We start from the raw sequence: 21,506 nt of genomic DNA, 5'->3' as shown, positions 1-21,506 counted from the left end.
GCAAGTACCGTTCTCCTGGCAACCGCCAAACCCAGACTTGTCCATCGGATTGCCAGACAGAGAAGCGTGATTGGTCACTCCAGAGAACACGTCTCCACTGCTCTAGAGTCCAGTGGCGGCGTGCTTTACACCACTGCATCTGACGCTTTGCATTGCACTTGGTGATGTAAAGCTTGATTGCAGCTGCTCGGCCATGGAAACTCATTCCATGAAGCTCTCTACGCACTGTTCTTGAGCTAATCTGAAGGCCACATGAAGTCTGGAGGTCTGTAGCTATTGACTCTGCAGACAGTTGGCGACTTCTGCACACTGTGTGTCTCAGCATGCGCTGACCCCGCTCTGTGATTTTACGTGGCCAAACACTTTGTGGTGAGTTGCTGTTGTTCCCAATTGCTTCCACTTTGTTATGATACCACTAACAGCTGACCGTGGAATATTTAGTAGTGAGGAAATTATTGCACAGGTGCAACCTATCACAGTACCACGCTTGAATTCACTGAGCTTCCATTCACTTCCATTACAGTACTGAGGTGGCGTTATGTGCACACTCTGTGTGAGCACAAAATCTGCGTAAATGAATAGCATGCGGAAAACACTTGAGGATTGCCACAGACTTGTCACCCAACCAGAACTCAACTGAAAGCTTCTTTGAGCGCCTCCACACTTGATAAACTACTTTTAAACAAGAGATGACGGAATATTTACATTGCACTAATCCCGTACGAACAGGGCTTAAGTCACTCAATCCTGTTTTTATTCAACAAAAGCTATTTCAGTTAACACATTGGCCTACCAAAATCTCTATAATGGATTCAATTAAATTATAAAAAATAATAAAAAAAAATGAAAGACATCAATCTAAAGGATAAATTGAATACATTTGAATACAAATAATTTTGCATACACCACATGGTGACAAGTTATTAAAGCAAAACACAATTAGTCCCTCGAAACATCTGTTGGTCATTACATTTCAACTGATATAACGGCATCATCCTTTGGTTTTCAGAATAATAGAGTCTTTTCTGCTTTCTCCTTTTGAGTCTGACTGGACTGGCCTATAGTTTTTACCAAATAGCAACACTGATGTACATTTGGGTAATCGTTTATTAATGTATTCATCTTTAGAAAGTTTAGAAAGAACTCCAGACTGGACTGTTTTACCAGCTTCAATAAAAGTTTTGAAAGTAAAAGTACTGAAAACTTTAATTTCAAATGACCAATGACAATAGATAGCCCATATAGGGCATGTAAATATACATAAAAATGGACCAAGTTGCCATTTTGAATTGAAATTAATACATTTATTTCTATTTGAATCTGGAAAATTGACTGAAAAAAGTAGCCATTTATGTGCTGGAAGAAGATCATATAGGGAAGGTGATGGCTAGAGCTCAGTGCATCTATTCTGGTCAATAATGTTACAGGCAATGCATGTACTGGTGTCTGAGAGGCAACAGAGTCTCATTCATGTCAGGATTGCTTGTTCAGCAAAAAACAGTTCCTCTTCCTGTTACATTATGACAGCTGCAATGAGTTATTGTGCAGTTGAGCACAAAAGTTTGCAAACCCTTGGCAGAATCTGCAAACTTTTTAACAAAATCAGAGGGATCATACAAGATCCATGTTATTTTTTATTTAGTACTGTCAAGATATTTTACATGAAAGACAAAAAAAAAAAAAAAAAAAAAATGCTTTATTTATAAAAAAAACCCCGTTCAAAAGTTTACACACCCTTGGTTCTTAATATGTGTGGTTACCTGGATGATCTACGACTGTTTTTTTGTTTTATGATGGATGTTCATGAGTCTCTTGTTCGTCCTGAGCACTTAAACTGCCCAACATTCTTCAGAAAAATCCTCCATGTCTGACTGTCATTCTGATTAATTGGTTTAAACATTCATCAAAGAGAGAAGCTTTTTAGTCTTGGAGATCATGTATCATCTGTTTTGGGGTTGCACACGAGAACCATTATTATTCACACTATACAAGCTGCCTCTCAGTGACATTATTAGAGAACACAACCAGCACGATTACCATGACAGATATTCAAAATGGCAAACAGCTGCTTTTGTTTGTATATCTGCAGTCCTAGTTTCATCTTACCTATTTGAATAGCTAAAATAGACTATTGATACCTTCTAGACAGTTATTTCTTTATGCAGAACGCACATGCTGACGGTCACCAGTAGTCCTTTTGGTGTAGGCGAGTAACAATTTCTTAAAGTTAAACAAGGACAAGACTGAAATCTTACTGGTTGGCCCTAAAGCAAAAAGAGAAATGCTGTTTAATAATTAATCTATAATTAACACCTTGGATTGAATCACAAGTCTCTCTCTTGGATCAATTCAAGTCTCACATTAATAAGGTGATGAAAACATAATTTTCCACCCTAGAAACATAGTTGCAAGCACAATTCTACAGATTTTGAATTACCAGAAGTCAGAAGCCAGAGCATGTGTGACGGGTCTCCTGTTCTTCCTGCTACGGCCGGCCAGTGGGTGCGGCTCAGAGTTAAGGGAACAATGTACACCTGTTCTCTATAAAAGTTTAGGCTCTGTTAGTGTTCAGTGAGCTTGCTCCTGGTTGCTTTGTTCTTGATTTTGTTATTAGTTTAAACTCGGTTCTGTCTGAGGCTTTGATTAATCAGGTGTCTGACAGAAATTGTGTTTGTGTTGATTTCTAGTTCTATATATTTTTTCTATTTATGTTAATGAATATTTTTTGTTGCAACCAAACCAACCTGACTATGTTCTCCATTTCTTTTGTCACGGCTTTGAGCCGGGCGTGACACACATCACTCTGTTTTACTCTGTTTGTGGTTAGTGTTAGTTTCGTTTCTTTGCTCTGGCTTCCTGTGCATTTTATAAAGAGTCCTTCTCCTTGCATACGAAGGCTGTAATGGGCAAGGACCAAGCTTCACAACTAATTCCCTTGTTAATCATGTGCCTTCAAGAACACTGAGATCATCTGCTGTTGGTTTACTGGATGTTCCCAGCAACAGCCAAAAACATAGAGTACATCAGATATGATCAACGGAAGTGCAGACTTGATGCATGCAAACTATTTGTTCCAGTATGTCAAGTGTGAACAAGTTGAGCTTCCATTAACCATGTTTCATGTGCTGTATGTTTGTGAGTTGATCACTGTTTATATGTGAATAAAAGGCTAAATTCAATCTGTTCATCATAAAAAGTGATTGTGTCTCTTCAGAAGATTTGGATTGAACTGCTTGATTCATATGGATTAGTTTTACCATGTCTTTATGTGCTTTTTGAGGCTTAGTTGTGTGGACAAAAATGATGAGACAATACCAAAAAACATTTTCATTTGTGTTCCAAAGAAGTCCCAGAAGTTCCATGGAAGTCTTTGATTGTAACAACATGAGAGTGACAGAATTGTTTTGAGTGAACTATCCTTTTAATTTATTGATTATACGAACCATAATCAAAATGTTTTGGTAAGACTTTACAATATGGTTTCATTTGTTAACATTAGTTAACTGCATTAGTTCACATGAACTAACAATGAACAATAGTACTTCTACAGCATTTATTAATTATATCTAATGTTAATCTCAACCTTCGCTAACAAACTGAACAGTGGTTTAAGTTTTACAGTAGGTCTAGCTATTACAGAAATTGAAATCAAATGTAAAATAACCCTGCATAGTCTTCACTTTATAAATAATACATAGATTAATACTTATTAAAATCACAAAAGGGATTCAGACAAGAACAGTGAGAGATCTTCTCTGTATTCTGTTCTTTACATTAAAGGGTTAGTTCACCCAAAAATGAAAATTCTGTCATTTATTACTCACCCTCATGCCGTTCCACACCCGTAAGACCTTCGGCGCACCAAAAATATTCTTGTCGCTTTATAATATTAATATTGAACCACTGTACTCACATGAACTGATTTAAATATGTTTTTAGTACATTAATGGATCTTGAGAGAGGAAATGTCATTGCTCCCTATGCAGGCCTCACTGAGCCATCGGATTTCATCAAAAATATCTTAATTTGTGTTCTGAAGATGAATGAAGGTCTTACGGGTGTGGAACGACATGAGGGTGAGTAATAAATGACAGAATTTTCATTTTTGGGTGAACTAACCCTTTAATGACACAGGCTACAGCAGGATATTAGGCTGCTGTCACTTTAAGACCAAATGCATGGATCCAATATACTGATACACATGAGTTTCCTTTCTCAACTGTTTACGAGGATATTTTGACATGATTTTATGTATATTTGTCCATTCAAGTGAAAGACGTGAAAGAGAACTCAATTTGGTATTTGCACACTGTATGAGAGACGACTTTTTGTGCGCACAGAAAACAGTGAGCGAGTACTGAATTTAGTTCTCTTTTGCATCTTGCACTTGAATGTTTTAAAATTACATTAAAAATTTGCACACAGGAATCGTATTAATGTATATGCATTAACAAAATGAGAGCTTTTCATTGCTAGAAATAGAATTAACTGTACCATTAACCAATGAGAATCTTCAGAACTTGTAGAAATAATGTCAGTTGTTTTGGTAAATGTTAATAAGTACTAGTGTTTCTGTATTCTAAGTTAGTTCAAGAAACTCTCTGTCAACTGAATGAAATTCATCTTTGACTCCTGGTCTTCACAGTGCATATTGTTCTACTTAAGCTGAGTGTCTAATTATATATTAGATGTATAGACATGTGATCGTGAAAGGCACATGCTGGGTAAGCAGTGAACATAAATTCAAGTATTGTACAATAAAAATAAATTTTCAGTGCATAATATCTTTGGCCCTGTTTCCACCTGGTATTAAGATGTCTTTTGGTTGATCGGATCACAAGTGGACGACGCTAAATACAGGTGTAAACGGGGTGAGCTTGTCCACTTTTGAACACTTCCAGAGGTAGTTGAAAATGCATTCCACCGGATTGCTTTCGTAGTGTAGACGTGCATGTGGTCGAATGCATTCGAACAGCCACAAAAGACTGCCTACTCTCCGCCTACTGACCTAATGCATAAACATAATGGGAAGCGCGCTAGCTGGACGGGATTTAAAGGGTTAGTTCACCCAAAACTGAAAATTTTGTCATTAATTACTCACCCTCATGTCGTTCCACACCCTTAAGACCTTCGTTCATCTTCAGAACACAAATTAAGATATTTTTGATGAAATCCGAGAGGTAGCCTATATGACTCATCCATAGACAGCAATTTAACCGACACAATCAAGGTCCAGAAAGGTATTGAAGTAATCGTTAAAACAGTCATGTGACTGCAGTGATTCAATCTTAATGTTATGAAGAGACAAGAATACTTTTTGTGCGCAAAAACAAAACAAAAACAACGACTTTATTCAACAATCTCTTCTCTTCTGTCATTATCCTTACACAGTTGCCACAGTAAGCACAGTGAAGGCTTCCGTGTTTACGCCCGAATGCCGACTCAGTATTGGCCAAAGCTGATCACGTGATCAGCAAGACGCATGTGTGTGATGCTAACGCAGTAGCCAGCCAATAATGATTCGCCATTCTGGAAGTGCTGAACGTAAACAACATATGAGAATTACACAGAAAAGAAGAGATTGTTGAATAAAGTTGTTATTTTTGTTTTGTTTTTGCACACAGAACAAATTCTCGTTGCTTCATAACATTAAGGTTGAACCACTGCAGTCACATGACTGTTTTAACAATGTCTTTAGTGCCTTTCTGGACCTTGAAAGTGTCTATGGATGAGTGATATATCTCTTGGATTTCAACTAAAACATCTTAATTTGTATTCTGAAGATGAACAAAGGTCTTATGGGTGTGGAACGACATAAGGGTGAGTAATTAATGACTGAAATTTCATTTTTGGGTGAACTAACCCATTAAACTTTGAAGAACCAAATTTAGTTTGAAGACAAAAAAACATACCAAGCACAATGTTCTCTCACAATTCCTGATCTCTAACACACACTTGCAGCATTTTAATTAACATTAAAATTAAACCTGCTGCTCTCCGTGTGTTTTTCCATTGTCTCCTTTCGCATTCATATGTAAAATGCAGAAGGATATTCTGTCAATTAGATCGAAAGATCTGAAAAAGCCCGGCCACAGACCCTCCCCTGGAAGAAATCAGGAGATAAGTGATCAAAAGTGGACAAAAGAGATGGAGTAAAACACCAGGAGTAAACGGGAATGTGTCTGATCAAACAACCAGGTGTAAACAGGGCCTAAGTAACCAAAGACGTTCTTTTCCCTTTGGCTTTTCATACTCGATGTATCTTCATTTCAGGAGTCTCTCCCCAACAGTGTCCCGAGAAGTGCTCTTACTTTACAGACACCAAGAGATGTCCGCATACCCAACCACGAGCATGGGGCAGTGGAGTGCACTTCCGTCCAGTATTGCACCATGTCCCTTGGCTTGGTATGGTGGACAGACACCATAGTTTGGTAGCAACAACGGCTGTATGGTACAGCTGGTCCTCCGGAGAAGAGCGGAGAATGGGTCGGTGTAATGCCTGCTCTGTGAGCACAAATGCCTACAAACACATCCTCTGGAGGCAATGGACTGGGTAAGCGTATGGCGACAGCTGCTAGTGACAGCTTCAGCAAAGCTGGTCGAGAAAGCACATACGCCGTCCCGCTGCAGTAATCAGGAAAGACCACACCAGAGTATGCGGTTTCTGACATGAAGTGTTTGCTGGTGGGATCGCGGTCCGGTGCGACCTGGATGTGGACACGACCCAGATAAAGCTCGGAGAGTTCGCATTCTGCCGTTTTAACGCTGTGGTTGAGATACTGCAGCAGCGCACTAGGGTTGAACAGTACATCATCATCTACTTTCGCCAGATAGCAAGCCTGTGGACAGAAACGGCGTGCCCAGCCTAGCATAGACAGAGTTTTTAGGGTCAAGTTGCCGTAGGAGTCGAGGAAGCGACCCTGTATGAGGTCCCCGCGCTCCTTTGCCTCTTCCACCAATTCTTTGCCGATAACTGGGTCAGATGGCTGACCGACAATGAAGAGGGTCATGACTCGGTGACCTCTGATTTGTACTTCCCCACCCCAGGTGTCACGAATGGCCTGGCGGGCCTTTCTGTTTTGAGGTGCAGTTGCCACCAAAGTGATGAGGTAAGGTTTGGCACGTTGGCAGACGTGGATGCTAGGCATAAGCAGGTACTCTTCCGAACGGGTTGGAGGAATACTGTGCGGAAGGTCCACTACAGGAGGACCTTCTTTGCTCATGCCCAGCGTGGTCAGCCACAATTCAATGACGTCAATAAAGAGTAAAGCAAGCAGGGAGACACAGAAGGCTATTATGGAGAGGTAATGGATGAACCCTAAATGGCCTCCTCGCATCCCAATGCGACCCTTAAGGATTCTGAAACTATGCACTAGCATTTTTACAGATCACAGGAAAACCTTCTTTACTCCTCCATTTTGGGTTTGATTATACACTGAATGTAGATCCAGCGAAGGAACAAAGAGACCATTGCAATGTGTCCAGTTCTGCACTGTTGCACCACCAACTGCAAGAGGAAAAAAAGATGAACATTGTAGATTAGTGGTTAATGGCTGATATCTAGAGCAATTGATATGATTCAGTGGTAACACTTTAGAATACTGATCCTTCATTAATGAATAACTACACATGAATAAACGAGTAACGCACTCTTAACATTCTATTAACTAACAAGTAACTCTGATTAATGAATTAGTAAGTAATAATGCTCAGTCTAATTTGGTCGTTCACTGTTAGCTAATCAGTAACTACTATTTTTTCATACCTCCCAGAGACTATATACAGGTTCATAATTAATGTGAATAATACATAATGTACAATTAATTCTAAAGTAAAGGTCATGGTAACCCACTAGTAAAGATGACTCAAGTATTACAAAATCCTTCAGAAGGAATTACTAATTATTTGGATCAGTATTCTAAAGTGAAAAGCATGATAACTCTCTGATATTGACTGAAGTCAAAGAGGTTTTTGGAAGGTTTTGGATAGTAACGGCTCAAGTGTTACTAAATCCTTCAGAAGGAATTACTAATTATTAGGATCACTTTTCTAACGTGAAGATCACGGTAACCCACTAGTAATAACTCAAGAGTTACCAAATCCACTGGATGGAATTACTATCTAAAACCTTACAAAAACCTCAAAAGTTTACAATGACTTAAGTCAAAATTAAGGAGTTATCATGCTTTTCACTTTAGAATACTGATCCGAATTCCTCCAAAGTAATTCCTTCTGAAGGATTTGGTAGTACTTGATTTATTACTAATTGGTTACCATGACCTTCACTTTAGAATTTATTATACATTATGCATTATTCATGTTAATTATGAACCAACATGTTCTCCAACCAATACACCTATATACAGTACAGTCCAAAAGTTTGGAACCACTAAGATTTTTAATGTTTTTAAAAGAAGTTTCGTCTGCTCACCAAGGCTACATTTATTTAATTAAAAATACAGTAAAAAACAGTAATATTGTGAAATATTATTACAATTTAAAATAACTGTGTACTATTTAAATATATTTCACAAAGTAATTTATTCCTGTGATGCAAAGCTGAATTTTCAGCATCGTTACTCCAGTCTTCAGTGTCACATGATCCTTCAGAAATCATTCTAATATGCTGATCTGCTGCTCAATAAACATTTATGATTATTTTCAATGTTGAAAACAGTTGTGTACTTTTTTTTTCAGGATTCCTTGATGAATAGAAAGTTCAAAAGAACAGCATTTATCTGAAATACAAAGCTTCTGTAGCATTATACACTACCGTTCAAAAGTTTGGGGTCATTAAGAATTTTTATTTTTATTTTTTTGAAAAGAAATTAAAGAAATGAATACTGGGTGCAAGGATGCATTGAGGATGCATTAAATCAATCAAAAGTGGTAGTAAAGACATTTATAATGTTACAAAAGATTAGATTTCAGATAAACACTGTTCTTTTGAACTTTCTATTCATCAAAGAATCCTGAAAAAAAATATTGTACACAAATATTTTGTACAATTGTACACATTAAATGTTTCTTGAGCAGCAGATCAGCATATTAGAATGATTTCTGAAGGATCATGTGACACTGAAGACTGGAGTAATGATGCTGAAAATTCAGCTAAATATATTCAAATAGAAAACAGTTATTTCAAATTGTAATAATATTTCACAATATTACTGTTTTTTACTGTATTTTTAATTAAATAAATGTAGCCTTGGTGAGCAGACGAAACTTCTTTTAAAAACATTAAAAATCTTAGTGGTTCCAAACTTTTGGACTGTACTGTAGGTCGTTTGAAATACGACCCATAGGAGCGTTTACTAAAGTTGCGCCCCTATTGACAACAGGACACTTTCATTTTAATGCATTGTTCCCTTTTATCTGTGTCATATTTCGGGTTTCGCATAGCTCAGTTGGTAGAGCATTGCAATATATAACAATATTCAATCATGTGATCATGCGATTATGGGTTCGATCCCAGTTAGGTTTAGGGGTGGGATGGGTGTAGTCGTTAATAAAAAAAATTTTGCTAAATGGAAATGGAAGTCCACACATTGCATTTAAATGAACACGCATTGTGATTGGTAACGACATTCATACGTCATTTCATGACGACAGACGTAACACGACACTGTCATTATTGTTATGCCAGCTAGAGGGCGCATGACTTTAAAGGTAAATATAGGTCGTAATAAGGTGGTTTTTTGGAGGACAGTCTCTTATGAACATGTATATATAGTAGTCCTTTGTAGTCCTCTGGGAGGACATAAAAAAAAATAACAGTTTATAGGCTTTTTACACTGCGATTAAACCCTGGGTTATCATTGTCCTAAACGCCGCTTTTAACCCCGTTTCACACTTGTAATTTAGATGCAGGGTTAGCACCACTTTGTACCAGGGGTTATGAAACCCTGCTCTGGAGCAGGGTTAGCACTGCTTTTGGGGTGTTAACTCCGCAGTGCGGTGACAAACTTGTACAGTGTGAAACGATGTGGTGTTAGAATGTTACAACTAGATGCTTAGCAACTGACAACCAATCGCGTGCCTTATATTAACGTGCTTTGGGCAGTCACGGAAAAAACGTGCAATGTATATAAAAGTGCTTTTCACACTTGAAATAGTTAACCCTGGGTCATTCTAAACCCTGGGTAAACAGAATCCTGAGTTTTCTTGCTTCACGTTTCACACTGCTCATAATTCACCCAGGGTTAACAATTAATCCTGGGTATTCATAAACTGACGTTTCACATTGTACTGTCCTAAACCCTGGGTTAACGTTCTTATTTGCATATTTGCGGCATCAGTGTCAATGATTGGAAAAACGCAGCACACATCCTGTTTACATAAACTAGCTCTAGCATTGTGCCTCCTCACCTCATATTGCCGACTGTACTATCGAGTGTATACTAAATGGACATATCGGACTATAAAGGTAAGAATGAAATAGTCTCTTCTTCCTGCAAATTGTCGCATTTTCTGTCATAATTTGACATTTTTCCACTCAAACGCTGAATTTACTGTTTATATAGACCTTATGCAGCAGAGAAATAAGTGCGCCGCCATCTTTATAATATTGTCGGTAGCTCTGTATATTTCTATGGCATCGCTGTTGAAGAATTATTAGCTGGTGAAGTGGATTTACTTGTTGTAGAGTTAATGAAACTTATCGTGAGCATTGTAATGTTTAAAGCAGATGTCTTAACAAATGTCAGTAGACCGGGAAGATTTTAAAATTAGCAAATGCTAGAGCCTTTATGTAAACAGGTCACATACTACGCTTGTCCTGACCCCACAAATATGCAAATAAGGACTTAAACCCCGGGGATGGTATGAGCAGTGTGAAATGTGAATTGTCATGTAGTTTGGAATCAGTAACTGATTACAATTTGTAAGTGATCTACCCACTGTTGATTAAATAATAGTGAACAACCACATTCAAATGAGCGCTATTACTTGCTAATTCATTTATCTGAGTTTCTTGTTAGTTAATAATAGTTACTAGAGTGTTAATAATGCATAACTCTTTTGTTCCTGTGTAGTTATTCATGACAGAACAATATTCTCAATTGTTACCGATTTAACTTATATACACTACCGTTCAAAATGTTTGGGGTCAGTAAGATTTTTGTTTTTGAAAGAAGGCTCTTCTGCTCACCAGGCTGTATTTATTTCATCAAAAATACAGTGAAAACAGTGAATATTAAATAGCTCTTTTCTATGTGAATATATAGTAAAATGTAATTTATTCCTGTGATCAAAGCTGAATTTTCAGCATCATTACTCCAGTCTTCAGTGTCACATGATCCTTCAGAAATCATTCTTATATGTTGATTTGCTGCTCAAGAAACATTTATGATTATCAATAATATTTCACAATTTCACTGTATTTTTTGATCAAATAAATGCAGCCTTGAAGAGACTTCTTTCAAAAACATAAAAAAGTCTTACCGACCCCAAACTTGAACGGTACAATGTATATTAGCAGTATAACTGCTTTCAATACACGTTTTTGTACACATTTTTCCTGCAGTTCTAATGATATATCCGCAGCATCTGGTTTGTTGGAGTTCCAGCCTCGGCTAATGCTGTTACTGTTGGATATGCTTGCACATGCTGAATTTGCAGTCAATTACAACAACATTAAAAAAACGTTGACAAAACAGTTACTGTTTGCAAACATTGCTTGACGTGAATATATATTTGTATGATATAGCTTTAAATCAGCATGTGATCAGCGTGTGATATTGCTCATATACATGTACACTAGAAAGTTTCATCCTTGTCCAGTGTTTGCTATTTCTCTCCAAAAGTTACAATCGATAAAAATGTCTTTATACTTGTTTAAGAGCTGCTGCATCTCTTAATTCCCTCGTACAGACTGTGCATATGAAATTTTTTTTCTAAAATAAGCATTTTTATGAAGCTCGTATGTTTATGTTCAGTTATTTCACTTTAAAAGGACCTATTAATTGCCATTAAAGTGAAATTACTGAACCTAAACTTAAACATCAGTTTTTCAAAATACATGTGTAAATTTGTCTGATCCTTGACGTGATCATAGGCAGCAACACAAACAATTGATTCTGAGGTAGTTTGATCTAATATTTCATGTTTTTTAAAATGTTGTTGATTTAAGTAGCAAATAAGAATCCATTAATTTAAGGTTTGTATTTTCAGACATAATGATTTTCAGTTTTGTTCAAGGTAATTCAAGCAACAGTTTTCAATAATGGAAGAATATATAAAAGTATGGTATTTGGGGTAAAAAGTACCGCTGCTGTTGGGGCAAAAGGCACAACAATTAACATGATAATGAATAGCTGGCTGACTTTTCCATTTCTTGACGTGACATGGTTAGATTCACATAGCAAATATCATATATCAAATTGGGTATCCATCTTAGAGATAATACCCATATTTATAATGAAACAATCATATTTTAAAATATATTAATCATATCATAATAAAATATCATTTATTGATACTACTGATCTCCTTCAATGCTTTCAGAATCTTAATAATTTTGTTTCTGTATTTTTAAAATCTATTTTTATATTTTATATATAAAAATATATATCACATAGGCCTATTTTAATGACAGTATATTTACTGAACAAAACTGAATTCTTTTATTTATCAAAATAAACAGGAAAATAACTTTGCTAAAGTGATTCTTTTGAACAAGTATTAACCTAGTCATTATTAAAAACATATTATTTTAGCTAAAGTATTTGTATAAATGCTGTGTGCCTTTTACCCTGTGTGTGGAGTAAAAGGCCCCCCTCACCACCTCATACATTTATAAGATTTGTAAACAAAATCAACCACTTTATGATTTTTTTTCACACAAAATATGTTGCTCCATCAATGTCCAATACAAACATATATATTTTTCCTGCAATCATATACTTTGAGAGTAGTGAAAAGCACAATTTTTCTTAAGGTGTGCCTTTAGCCCCATTGCACCCTACTGTTAAAGTTTGTAAGTTTTATCTTATCTTGTGTTGTTAAATGAATGTTTATTGCATTATTTTGTTTGTTACATGACAGTGTTTTATGTGCTTGTGACTGTGTGCATCTTCTATATATGTTAATATTTACCTCAGCTTGTGAAAAGGCTGCTTGTGATGAACTTTGATTCTTTACATGTCTTCCTCTTTACTGTGTGATTTTAACAATGTGCATAAAACCTAAAATAACACTGCTACCATACTTTCTTTTACGTTGTAGTTTTGTTTTGTTTTTTTGGTACCTGAAAAACTTAGAGCATGCACTTTTATTTGTATCTTTTGTTCTATATTATGGTTGATTATACTAGGATTTCTTTTAAATGTTTAGTTTTTACTTCTAATATGTTTTTAAATGTAGGTAATATTGCATTGTATAAGTGTTTTGTATAGGTATCACTGTACTTGTAGTGTATTTGACAGAATTTTAGAGGATTTAAGTTCATCTGGAAATAATAACCCACATTTGAGGTAAAAAATAATAAATTTAAAAAAAAAAAAAAGAGCTAGTAATCTTTCAGTGGTCCACTTTTGACATTCTACTAACTACCGTATAAGTAACTTTGCAACAAATCAACTAGCTCTCATTAGAGTATTAGTAGACTGTTAGGTTAAGGTTAGGGTTAAGTTCACATGTAGTTGCAAAGTTACTTATAGTTAGTAGAATATCTGAAGTGGACTATCGAAATAAAGTGTTACCAAAGTCACACTAATACTCCTTTCGGTCAAAAGTGGCCGAATTCCTCAAATGTAAACATGTTGCTAACAAAAGTTGTTTTGTTATTTAGATTCTCACGGATTTGTCCAAATGTTGTCCCAACTTTCCAAATTGAGTTATCTGAACAAACAGTTTTACAGTAATGTTGTGCCAGTTCCCAGTATGCATTGCAGCTTGGAAAAATTTTGTGGCATGGTAACTATTATTAAAAAATGATAATTGCTTTGGATTTAGTGGCTAAATTTATGCTGCAGCTATTTTTACTGAATTAACATTTGTTGATCATCACCATGTTTGAGATTTGTGTTGTGTTGAGGTATATATGCATCTCATTGCAACTTTTGCATGCAATTTATTGGCCTTTAAGGGTAAAATGTTTGCCTCTTGTTTTAAGAGGCTTTGAAAATCAAACTAAACAATCTTTAGTTGCCTTAACAAGAATATTGACGTTCAAAATACTACCACCATGCTAACACCAGACATGACTGTTGTTGCGTTGCATCGCACCGCAGGGCCGTAACCACCATAGACGTTGAGGGGGACAAGCCCCAATAAGTAGAAATGGCCAAATTGTCGCCTCCCCAATATTTGATATAATTGATGTTGCTCTGATGTACTCCATTATGCACTGCTCTGTTTGTTGTTAGGATGACAAAAAGCGGTCTAACAGCGCTCATCACTGTCAGAATGAGTGAGCTGGCCAATCAAATCAAAGAAGGCAGGGCTCACTGTTCACAGAAGACGAGTGCGCGACGACGCTTTCGTTTTAGCAGTGAAAGAGTATGTAAATAGTAAGTAGACAGGATTTATCCTGTATAGAGAATTACGAGGCAGCCGCCTCCATCAAATTTCGTGCTGCCTCCGGCTGTCGACAAAACTCACAGACAGTCACATGCTCAGATACCCCTTTTCCACTGACATGGTTCCGCTGCAGGTTCCGGCATGTGTCCATTCATAACGTTCGATAGTAATGCACGGATTGCGGTTATATCCATGGATACTGCGAATCTGCGGGTCGGGCAGGCCAAGAAAAAAAAAATAACATTCCAATTAATTGCGGGTGGATGAGTGATAAAACGTTAATGTGTTAATTTTAATAAAGACATGGAACTCTCATTTCACAGTAAGAAGCAATATGACATAATGATCTGAATTTGAATTGTGTAAATTTGAATTATCCCAAATGTTTCCAACTATTTGTAAATCATGAGAAAATTGCAATTTTAACCAAGGCTCTGGGACGTGTGAGGAGTCGCCTGTCAATGGCGTCATACCCGCGTTACCCTCGGTTTCCGCTTTTATTTTGTAGAAACCATGGAAACAACAAAGACACTTTAATAAACATGTTTTAATAGACAAGGGAACAACTGTTTTGATATATTTATAGACAGAAAACGAATTGTTGTTATATAGCTCTACACGTTTAGTCTTATTGTTTAAATCTAATGTTCTTAATTTTTTGCGAGTCTCATGCTTTACCATGCCTCAGAGAAAAACACTATTTTGTGAAATAGCTAACATAGCATAATCAGATGCAGCTTTATTTTTAGTAACAGTAATACAGCATTTTCTCCATCATACGATACGTTTTAAAATTAATTGCATGCCATTTATCAACACAAACCATCCAGCATTTAATTTGATATTGTAAAATCGATCTATCTTACTGCAGTGTGTAACAGTGTCTCACAGCAGCCTCCGAGCGAACGCGGCTAACGTTATAACATCATTTTCAACACACTCAAATGTATCTAATATGATAAACAGAGCTGAGTTACCTCATACTCACGACTGGAAAAGCGGAAGCGGCGCCGGCGACTGTGTCATAATAAAAGTCCCGCTGGTCGTGAGGCGTGTGTTGATCAATCGCTCCAGCTCCTCGTTCAGCTCCACAACACTCGCTCCTGCTCTGCTTCATACTACAGTAACGTTAATAATCTCATCCATGAACATGATTTCTTCCCGAGTCCAATCCCTATTCTTTTGTACTGTCTGTTGAGATGAAGTCCACATGTCCTAAGATTCAGCACTCAAACTTGCCATCATCAAGCTACACCTGTGTTTTGAATAGGCCTCTAGCGACCTCGAGCGGACAGAAAATATTACATATTGTACCTTTAGCAGAAGTGAATATGAAGTGCCATTTTATATTTGAATTTAAATGTTTTATACTTGAATCCTGGACATTTGAAATTAAATTTTTTTTATGGCATAATTTTCTACATATGTATTTTCAAACAGTGTATTTTTTTTGTTCTGAATTCTTAAGACTGCAAAATTCACTTCTTAAAAATACAGCTTCAAGTTTTCAACACAAATAAACTCAAAACACCAAATTCAATATTCTAAAATATTCGAAAGTAGGTCAGAGGTCAAACTTCCAGGTTCCACAGGGAAGAGTAGGATGGCTTGAGGGTGAGCAAATCATGGGATAATTTTCATTTTAGCATGAACTATCCCTTTAAGTTGACTTTAATTGGAGAGAATAAGTTGAGTTAACTTCAGTTGAATGTAATAGGTTGTCTTATTTTTTTCCAATTAGGTCGACCCTTCTTTTTTTTTAATAGTGAAATGAACTAGTATTATTATGATTATGATTATTGATTGGGATCCTAAAAAGTGTTAATGTGATATGGATTGAGATTTGAGGCCATATTAAAGTAAAGCTACAAATCAAGCAAAGACTTTGTTTATTTGTTGTTACTCTGTTCAGTTTTATCACTAAAAAGGTCAGAGTGACCCTGACAAAGCAACTGCAAGGGCTGTTTAAAAATATGATTAAATATTAACTAATAATTAATGTGCGAACAAGAAACAGCTATTCGAGAGCTTCGGGTTAAAAAAAAAAACGACTTAAACACAGATGAACTTTAACAAATTCATAAGAACGACAGTGACACAGCACGATATGCTGAGCAGCTCATCTTACCGAAGCACAATGCTGTTATTCACATATCAGAAAGCAGTGTTATGCTATGTTTGTTTGAGAATGCCGTTAGGTTGAATGTCCTGTTTGATTTAGATGATAAATAAACATATTAGTTTGGAAACGTCGTTACAAAATTCACTATTGTTTGCTCGATGCGTCTCATGCGTAAAGCGGCGTTTCCGCTGCCTCACATTCACATGAGTATGAATAAATACAGCCAGTGGAACGAAAATTTAGTGAAAACGCCCTTCAAGAATGCGTGCGTTTATATGCGTGTTATTCTTTATAGTTTGAAGTAGAAATGTTACCTTTCCAGCGAGGAATCCTCTGAAATAAAAACCAGCTTGCAGTTTTCATATTTTGCCATGAAGATGATAAATGCATCATTTATTCAAGGCCTTTTCGGGTGTCCGCTTCTCCATAGCGGTTTAGTGTAATCCACGGGAGTATAATGCAGATGAGAGATTTGGATAATCTGTCCGTCGATTAATAGGAATGATTGCAATCCTGATATCCCTGATGGAGCGCAGAAACAGCTATGTTCATCCGCTGAACCGTAATGCGTCTGTGATGAGCAGAAATACAGGCTGCTTCCTGCAGGAGGCTCTCGATCCTCTCAGTAGACTGTGAATTTCCTAACCCTTTGGTGCTCCTCATTTAGAGTTAAAGGCATACTTTTACTCTTTAAAGGGTTAGTTCACCCGAAAATGAAATTTCTGTCATTTATTACTCACCCTCATGTCGTTCCACACCCGTAAGACCTTCGTTCAAGATATTTTTGATGAAATCCGATGGCTCAGTGAGGCCTGCATCTCCAGCAATAACACTCCCCTTTTCAATGCCCAGAAAGCTACTAAAAACATATTTAAATCAGTTCATGTGACGACAGTGGTTCAACCTTAATATTTTGAAGGGACGAGAATATTTTTTGTGCGCCAAAAAAACCCCAAAAAAACTTTATTCAACAATATCTAGTGATGGGCGATTTCAAAACACTGCTTCATGAAGCTTTACGAATCTTTTGTGTCGAATCAGTGGTTCAGAGCACCAAAATCACATGATTTCAGTAAAGGAGGCTTCATTATGTCATAAGTGTTTCGAAACTTCAATAGTTCACGTGACTTTGGTGCTCTGAACCACTGATTCGACACAAAAGATTCGTAAAGCTTCATGAAGCAGTGTTTTGAAATCACCCATCACTAGATATTGTTGAATAAAGTTGTTATTTTGTTATTTTTGCAGCACAAAAAGTATTCTCATCACTTCATAACAGGAGTTATGAACCACTGTAGTCACATGATCTGTTTTAAATATGTCTTTAGTAGCTTTCTGGGCACTGAAAGTGTTAATTATCTTGCTGTCAATGCAGGCCTCACTGAGCCATCGGATTTGATCAAAAATATCTTAATTTGTGTTCTGAAGATGAATGAAGGTCTTACAGGTGTGGAACGACATGAGGGTGAGTAATTAATGACAGAATTTTCATTTTTGGGTGAACTAACCCTTTAAGTTACAGTCAAAAGTGGCCGAATTCCTCAAATGTAACTTTTTCCCCCAGTAAAATCAGGTTTCTAATAGTATGTTTTTATTCTGAAGGAATTTTATGGTACTGAGTAATATTTAAAAGATGTCTCAATATTTATGCAATAATTATGATCCATTTGTTTCCACAACTTTTACAATGAAATACAATTAAACCATATCTTTTTTATATATAATTTTTACAATTATTTGATTAACCTCTTCATTGCTGTGTTCTTTTTTCCTGCATTGTAACTGACCTGTAGATCGTACAACCCAAAAATTATCTGTATTTTAATGTTTGTAAAAATTCCCTATTCATTTATATGCCACTCATTTTTGACCGCAAGGACAATCTAACTTTTTCCAATCAGGTCCATTAATTTTATTTGTGTGTGTGTAGAGCAAGTGCCAGAAGTCACCAAGTTGTCATATTATTCCCATGAATTAAAAACAAAACAAAAAAAATACATTTTTTTCTGGTCAAAAGTGACTGAACACCTCAAAATGTAACTTTTTTTCTTAGTAAAATCATGTATTTTTTATTTTAAAGGAAGTTTATGATACTGAGTAATATGCAATAATTATGATCCATTTGTTTCCACAATTTTTACAATGCAATACAATGAATTAAAATGATACACTTCCTAATATTTTAAATTATTTAATTAACCCCTTCATTGCTGTGTGCTTTTTCCTGCATCACAGCTGATCTATAAATTCTTTTTTCCACTTTAATTTATATGGTGCTCATTTTTGAGGAAAAATATTTTTTTCTTCAATTTTTCACTATATAAATTTTTTTTCTAGGATAATTTAACATTTTTGAATCAGGTCCACTATTTGTGTGTGTGTGTGTGTGTGTTTTCACAGAGCTAGTGCCACATGTCAACAAATATCATGTCATTCCCATGAAATAAAAAAAAAAAAAGTATTTTTTTCTGGTCAAAAGTGGCTTTTTAAAAAAAAAAAATCATGTGTTTTTTATTTTAAAGGAAATTTTATAGTATAGTAATATTTACAAGATGTGTCAATATTTACGCAATAATTATGATTATGATCCATTTGTTTCCACAATTTTTACAATGCAATACAATTAATTAAAATTATACACTTTCTACTATTTAAAATGATTTAATTAACCCCTTCATTGCTGTGTGCTTTTTTGTTTTTTAAAAATTCCCCATTAATTTATATGGTGCTCTCTTTTTCTGAGGGAAGGAGGATTACGAATGTTTGTTGTTTGTGTTTGTCTGTCACTTTTTTTTCTAGGATAATTTAACCTTTTTGAATCAGGTCCACTATTTGTGTGTGTGTGTGTGTGTGTGTGTGTGTGTGTGTGTTCACATAGCAAGTGCACAAGTTGTCATATCATTCCCATGAAGTAAAAAAAAAAAAAAAAAAAAAAAAAAAACTTTTTCTGGTCAAAAGTGTCCAAACACCTCAAATGTAACTTTTTTTCTCTCAGTAAAATCATGTATTTTTTATTTTGCATTATGATGCATTTTGCATTTCCTCAATTTTTATAATGCAATACAATTAATTAAAATGATACACTTTCTATAATATTTTAAATTATTTAATTAACCCCTTCATTGCTCTTTTGCACATTTTTTTCCTGCATCACAGCTGATCTATACATTGTACCACAACAAATTCTCTGTTCTATTTTCTATGTTCTCTATTCTATTTTTTTTTTTCTAGGATAATTTAACCTTTTTTGAATCAGGTCCACTACAAATATCATGTCATTCCCATGAAAAAAAAAAAAAAAAAAGGAGTACATTTTTCCAGTCAAAAGTGACCGAAGCGCACCAGAGGGTTACACTGCATCCTTATTTTCTTTCCTTGCTCCCTTTCTTCACATCCTAGCTCATCCCAACTGAGAGGAAAGAAAATAAGGATGAAGGAAAATATGGAGGGTGAAATCAAAGGAAAATTTTTATATTGGAATATATTTGATCATACAAATGGCTGTCCTCAAGGGATACTGTCCGGGTTGGTAAAAGAAGAGGAATCAGTTTCAATAGGAACACAAAAACAGGAACACAGGGGGAAATAGTGAGGCCACAGTTGGGAGGGGGATCAGGAAGAATTCCAGCCTGGTATGTGGGAGTGCTACGTCAGCCCGACAGGGGAATCCAGAGCAGAAGGCGGAGCAGACTCAAACAGCAATACTGGAGGGAGAGGAGTACAGTCCAAAGACAACAGGATAGGAGAGGTCACCGATGGACACGAGAGAGAGAGAGAGAGAGAGAGAGAGAGACAGAGAGAGGGAGAAAGAGAGAGAGACAGAGAGAGAGAGACAGAGAGAGAGAGACAGAGAGAGAGAGAGACAGAGAGAGAGACAGAGAGAGAGAGACAGAGAGAGAGACAGAGAGAGAGAGACAGAGAGAGAGACAGAGAGAGGGAGAAAGAGAGAGAGACAGAGAGAGAGAGACAGAGAGAGAGAGACAGAGAGAGAGACAGAGAGAGAGAGACAGAGACAGAGAGAGGGAGAAAGAGAGAGAAAGACAAAGAAAGAGTGAGAGACACAGAGAGAGAGAGAGAGAGAGAGAGAGAGAGTATGTAAAGGTAGGGACCTGGTGGTGGCAGCTGTTATCTTCTGGAGCTGGTAGGCAGATAGGAGATCCGAAGAGGAGCTGGATGGATGTGACAGGAAGAAGAGGGGATCCAGGATGGCAGGGCAGCAAGGTGGCATGGAGGACAGATCCAGCAGACAGGGGAGCTCAGGTGCAAAAGAAACAAAAACTAACCAGACAGAGGTTAAAAAATAAAACAAGTTGAACAGGAAGAGGCTTGCAGACCAGGAAAAAAATGGCAGACAAGATGACAGGGATAGCACGATCAACACAGAAGAGAGCCAGGTAAACTCAGCAGAGCACATATCCCATCTGGAAATATAATGGGAATATAAAGTGAGCCAGAACTAAAACAAGTGCAAGCTTTAATGAGATAACAAGGTAACAAGAGGAGCACAGTAACAAGAGTTTTCACAATACGTCACACCCTTATAAGGAAACACCAGGGGCCTCATTTATAAAACTTTGCGTAGATTTCATCCTAAAAGTGTACGTACGCGCAAAAGCTAGATTCTGTGTACGCACAAAAAAAATCTGATTTATAAAACCATGCGTACGCCAGATCCTGCGCACAAATCCCTTTATAAATCCCAGTGAGTGGAAGATTGTGCGTACGTGCATCTCCACCCTGTCTCCTCCCCGAAATCACCATATATGGAGCTTATGACGCCTAGTTTTACTATGCATAACCTCATCTGCATATAATTTCCATACATGTTCCCATCCACGTGACATCCACGGTTAACACCGTCAAA

At 36.5% G+C, this 21,506-nt stretch overlaps 1 protein-coding gene across 2 annotated transcripts; it reads right to left on the bottom strand.

The window, feature by feature from the left end:
• Window positions 1-5,467: 5,467 nt before the first annotated feature.
• Window positions 5,468-20,911, bottom strand: b3galt4 (UDP-Gal:betaGlcNAc beta 1,3-galactosyltransferase, polypeptide 4). Of its 2 annotated transcripts, none has more exons than XM_048211049.1 (2): window positions 20,752-20,911; window positions 5,468-7,507 (listed from the first exon to the last, which is right to left on the bottom strand). In XM_048211049.1, the coding sequence occupies exon 2, from the start codon at window positions 7,377-7,379 to the stop codon at window positions 6,270-6,272; it is 1,110 nt and encodes a 369-aa protein (XP_048067006.1). In that variant the 5' UTR covers window positions 7,380-7,507; window positions 20,752-20,911; the 3' UTR covers window positions 5,468-6,269. The 2 variants fall into 2 exon arrangements, with proteins under 2 accessions (XP_048067006.1, XP_048067005.1); XM_048211048.1 differs by lacking the exon at window positions 20,752-20,911 and adding an exon at window positions 16,957-17,370.
• Window positions 20,912-21,506: the final 595 nt, after the last annotated feature.

The sequence above is a fragment of the Megalobrama amblycephala genome, linkage group LG12 (assembly GCF_018812025.1).
Source record: "Megalobrama amblycephala isolate DHTTF-2021 linkage group LG12, ASM1881202v1, whole genome shotgun sequence".
Lineage (NCBI taxonomy): Eukaryota > Metazoa > Chordata > Actinopteri > Cypriniformes > Xenocyprididae > Megalobrama > Megalobrama amblycephala.
This window is presented reverse-complemented; position numbering and strand designations above follow the sequence as displayed.

Bases quoted from the DNA above. Each gene is read 5' to 3' on its own strand.
- b3galt4 (XM_048211049.1), bottom strand. From the start codon at position 7,379: ATGCTAGTGCATAGTTTCAGAATCCTTAAGGGTCGCATTGGGATGCGA.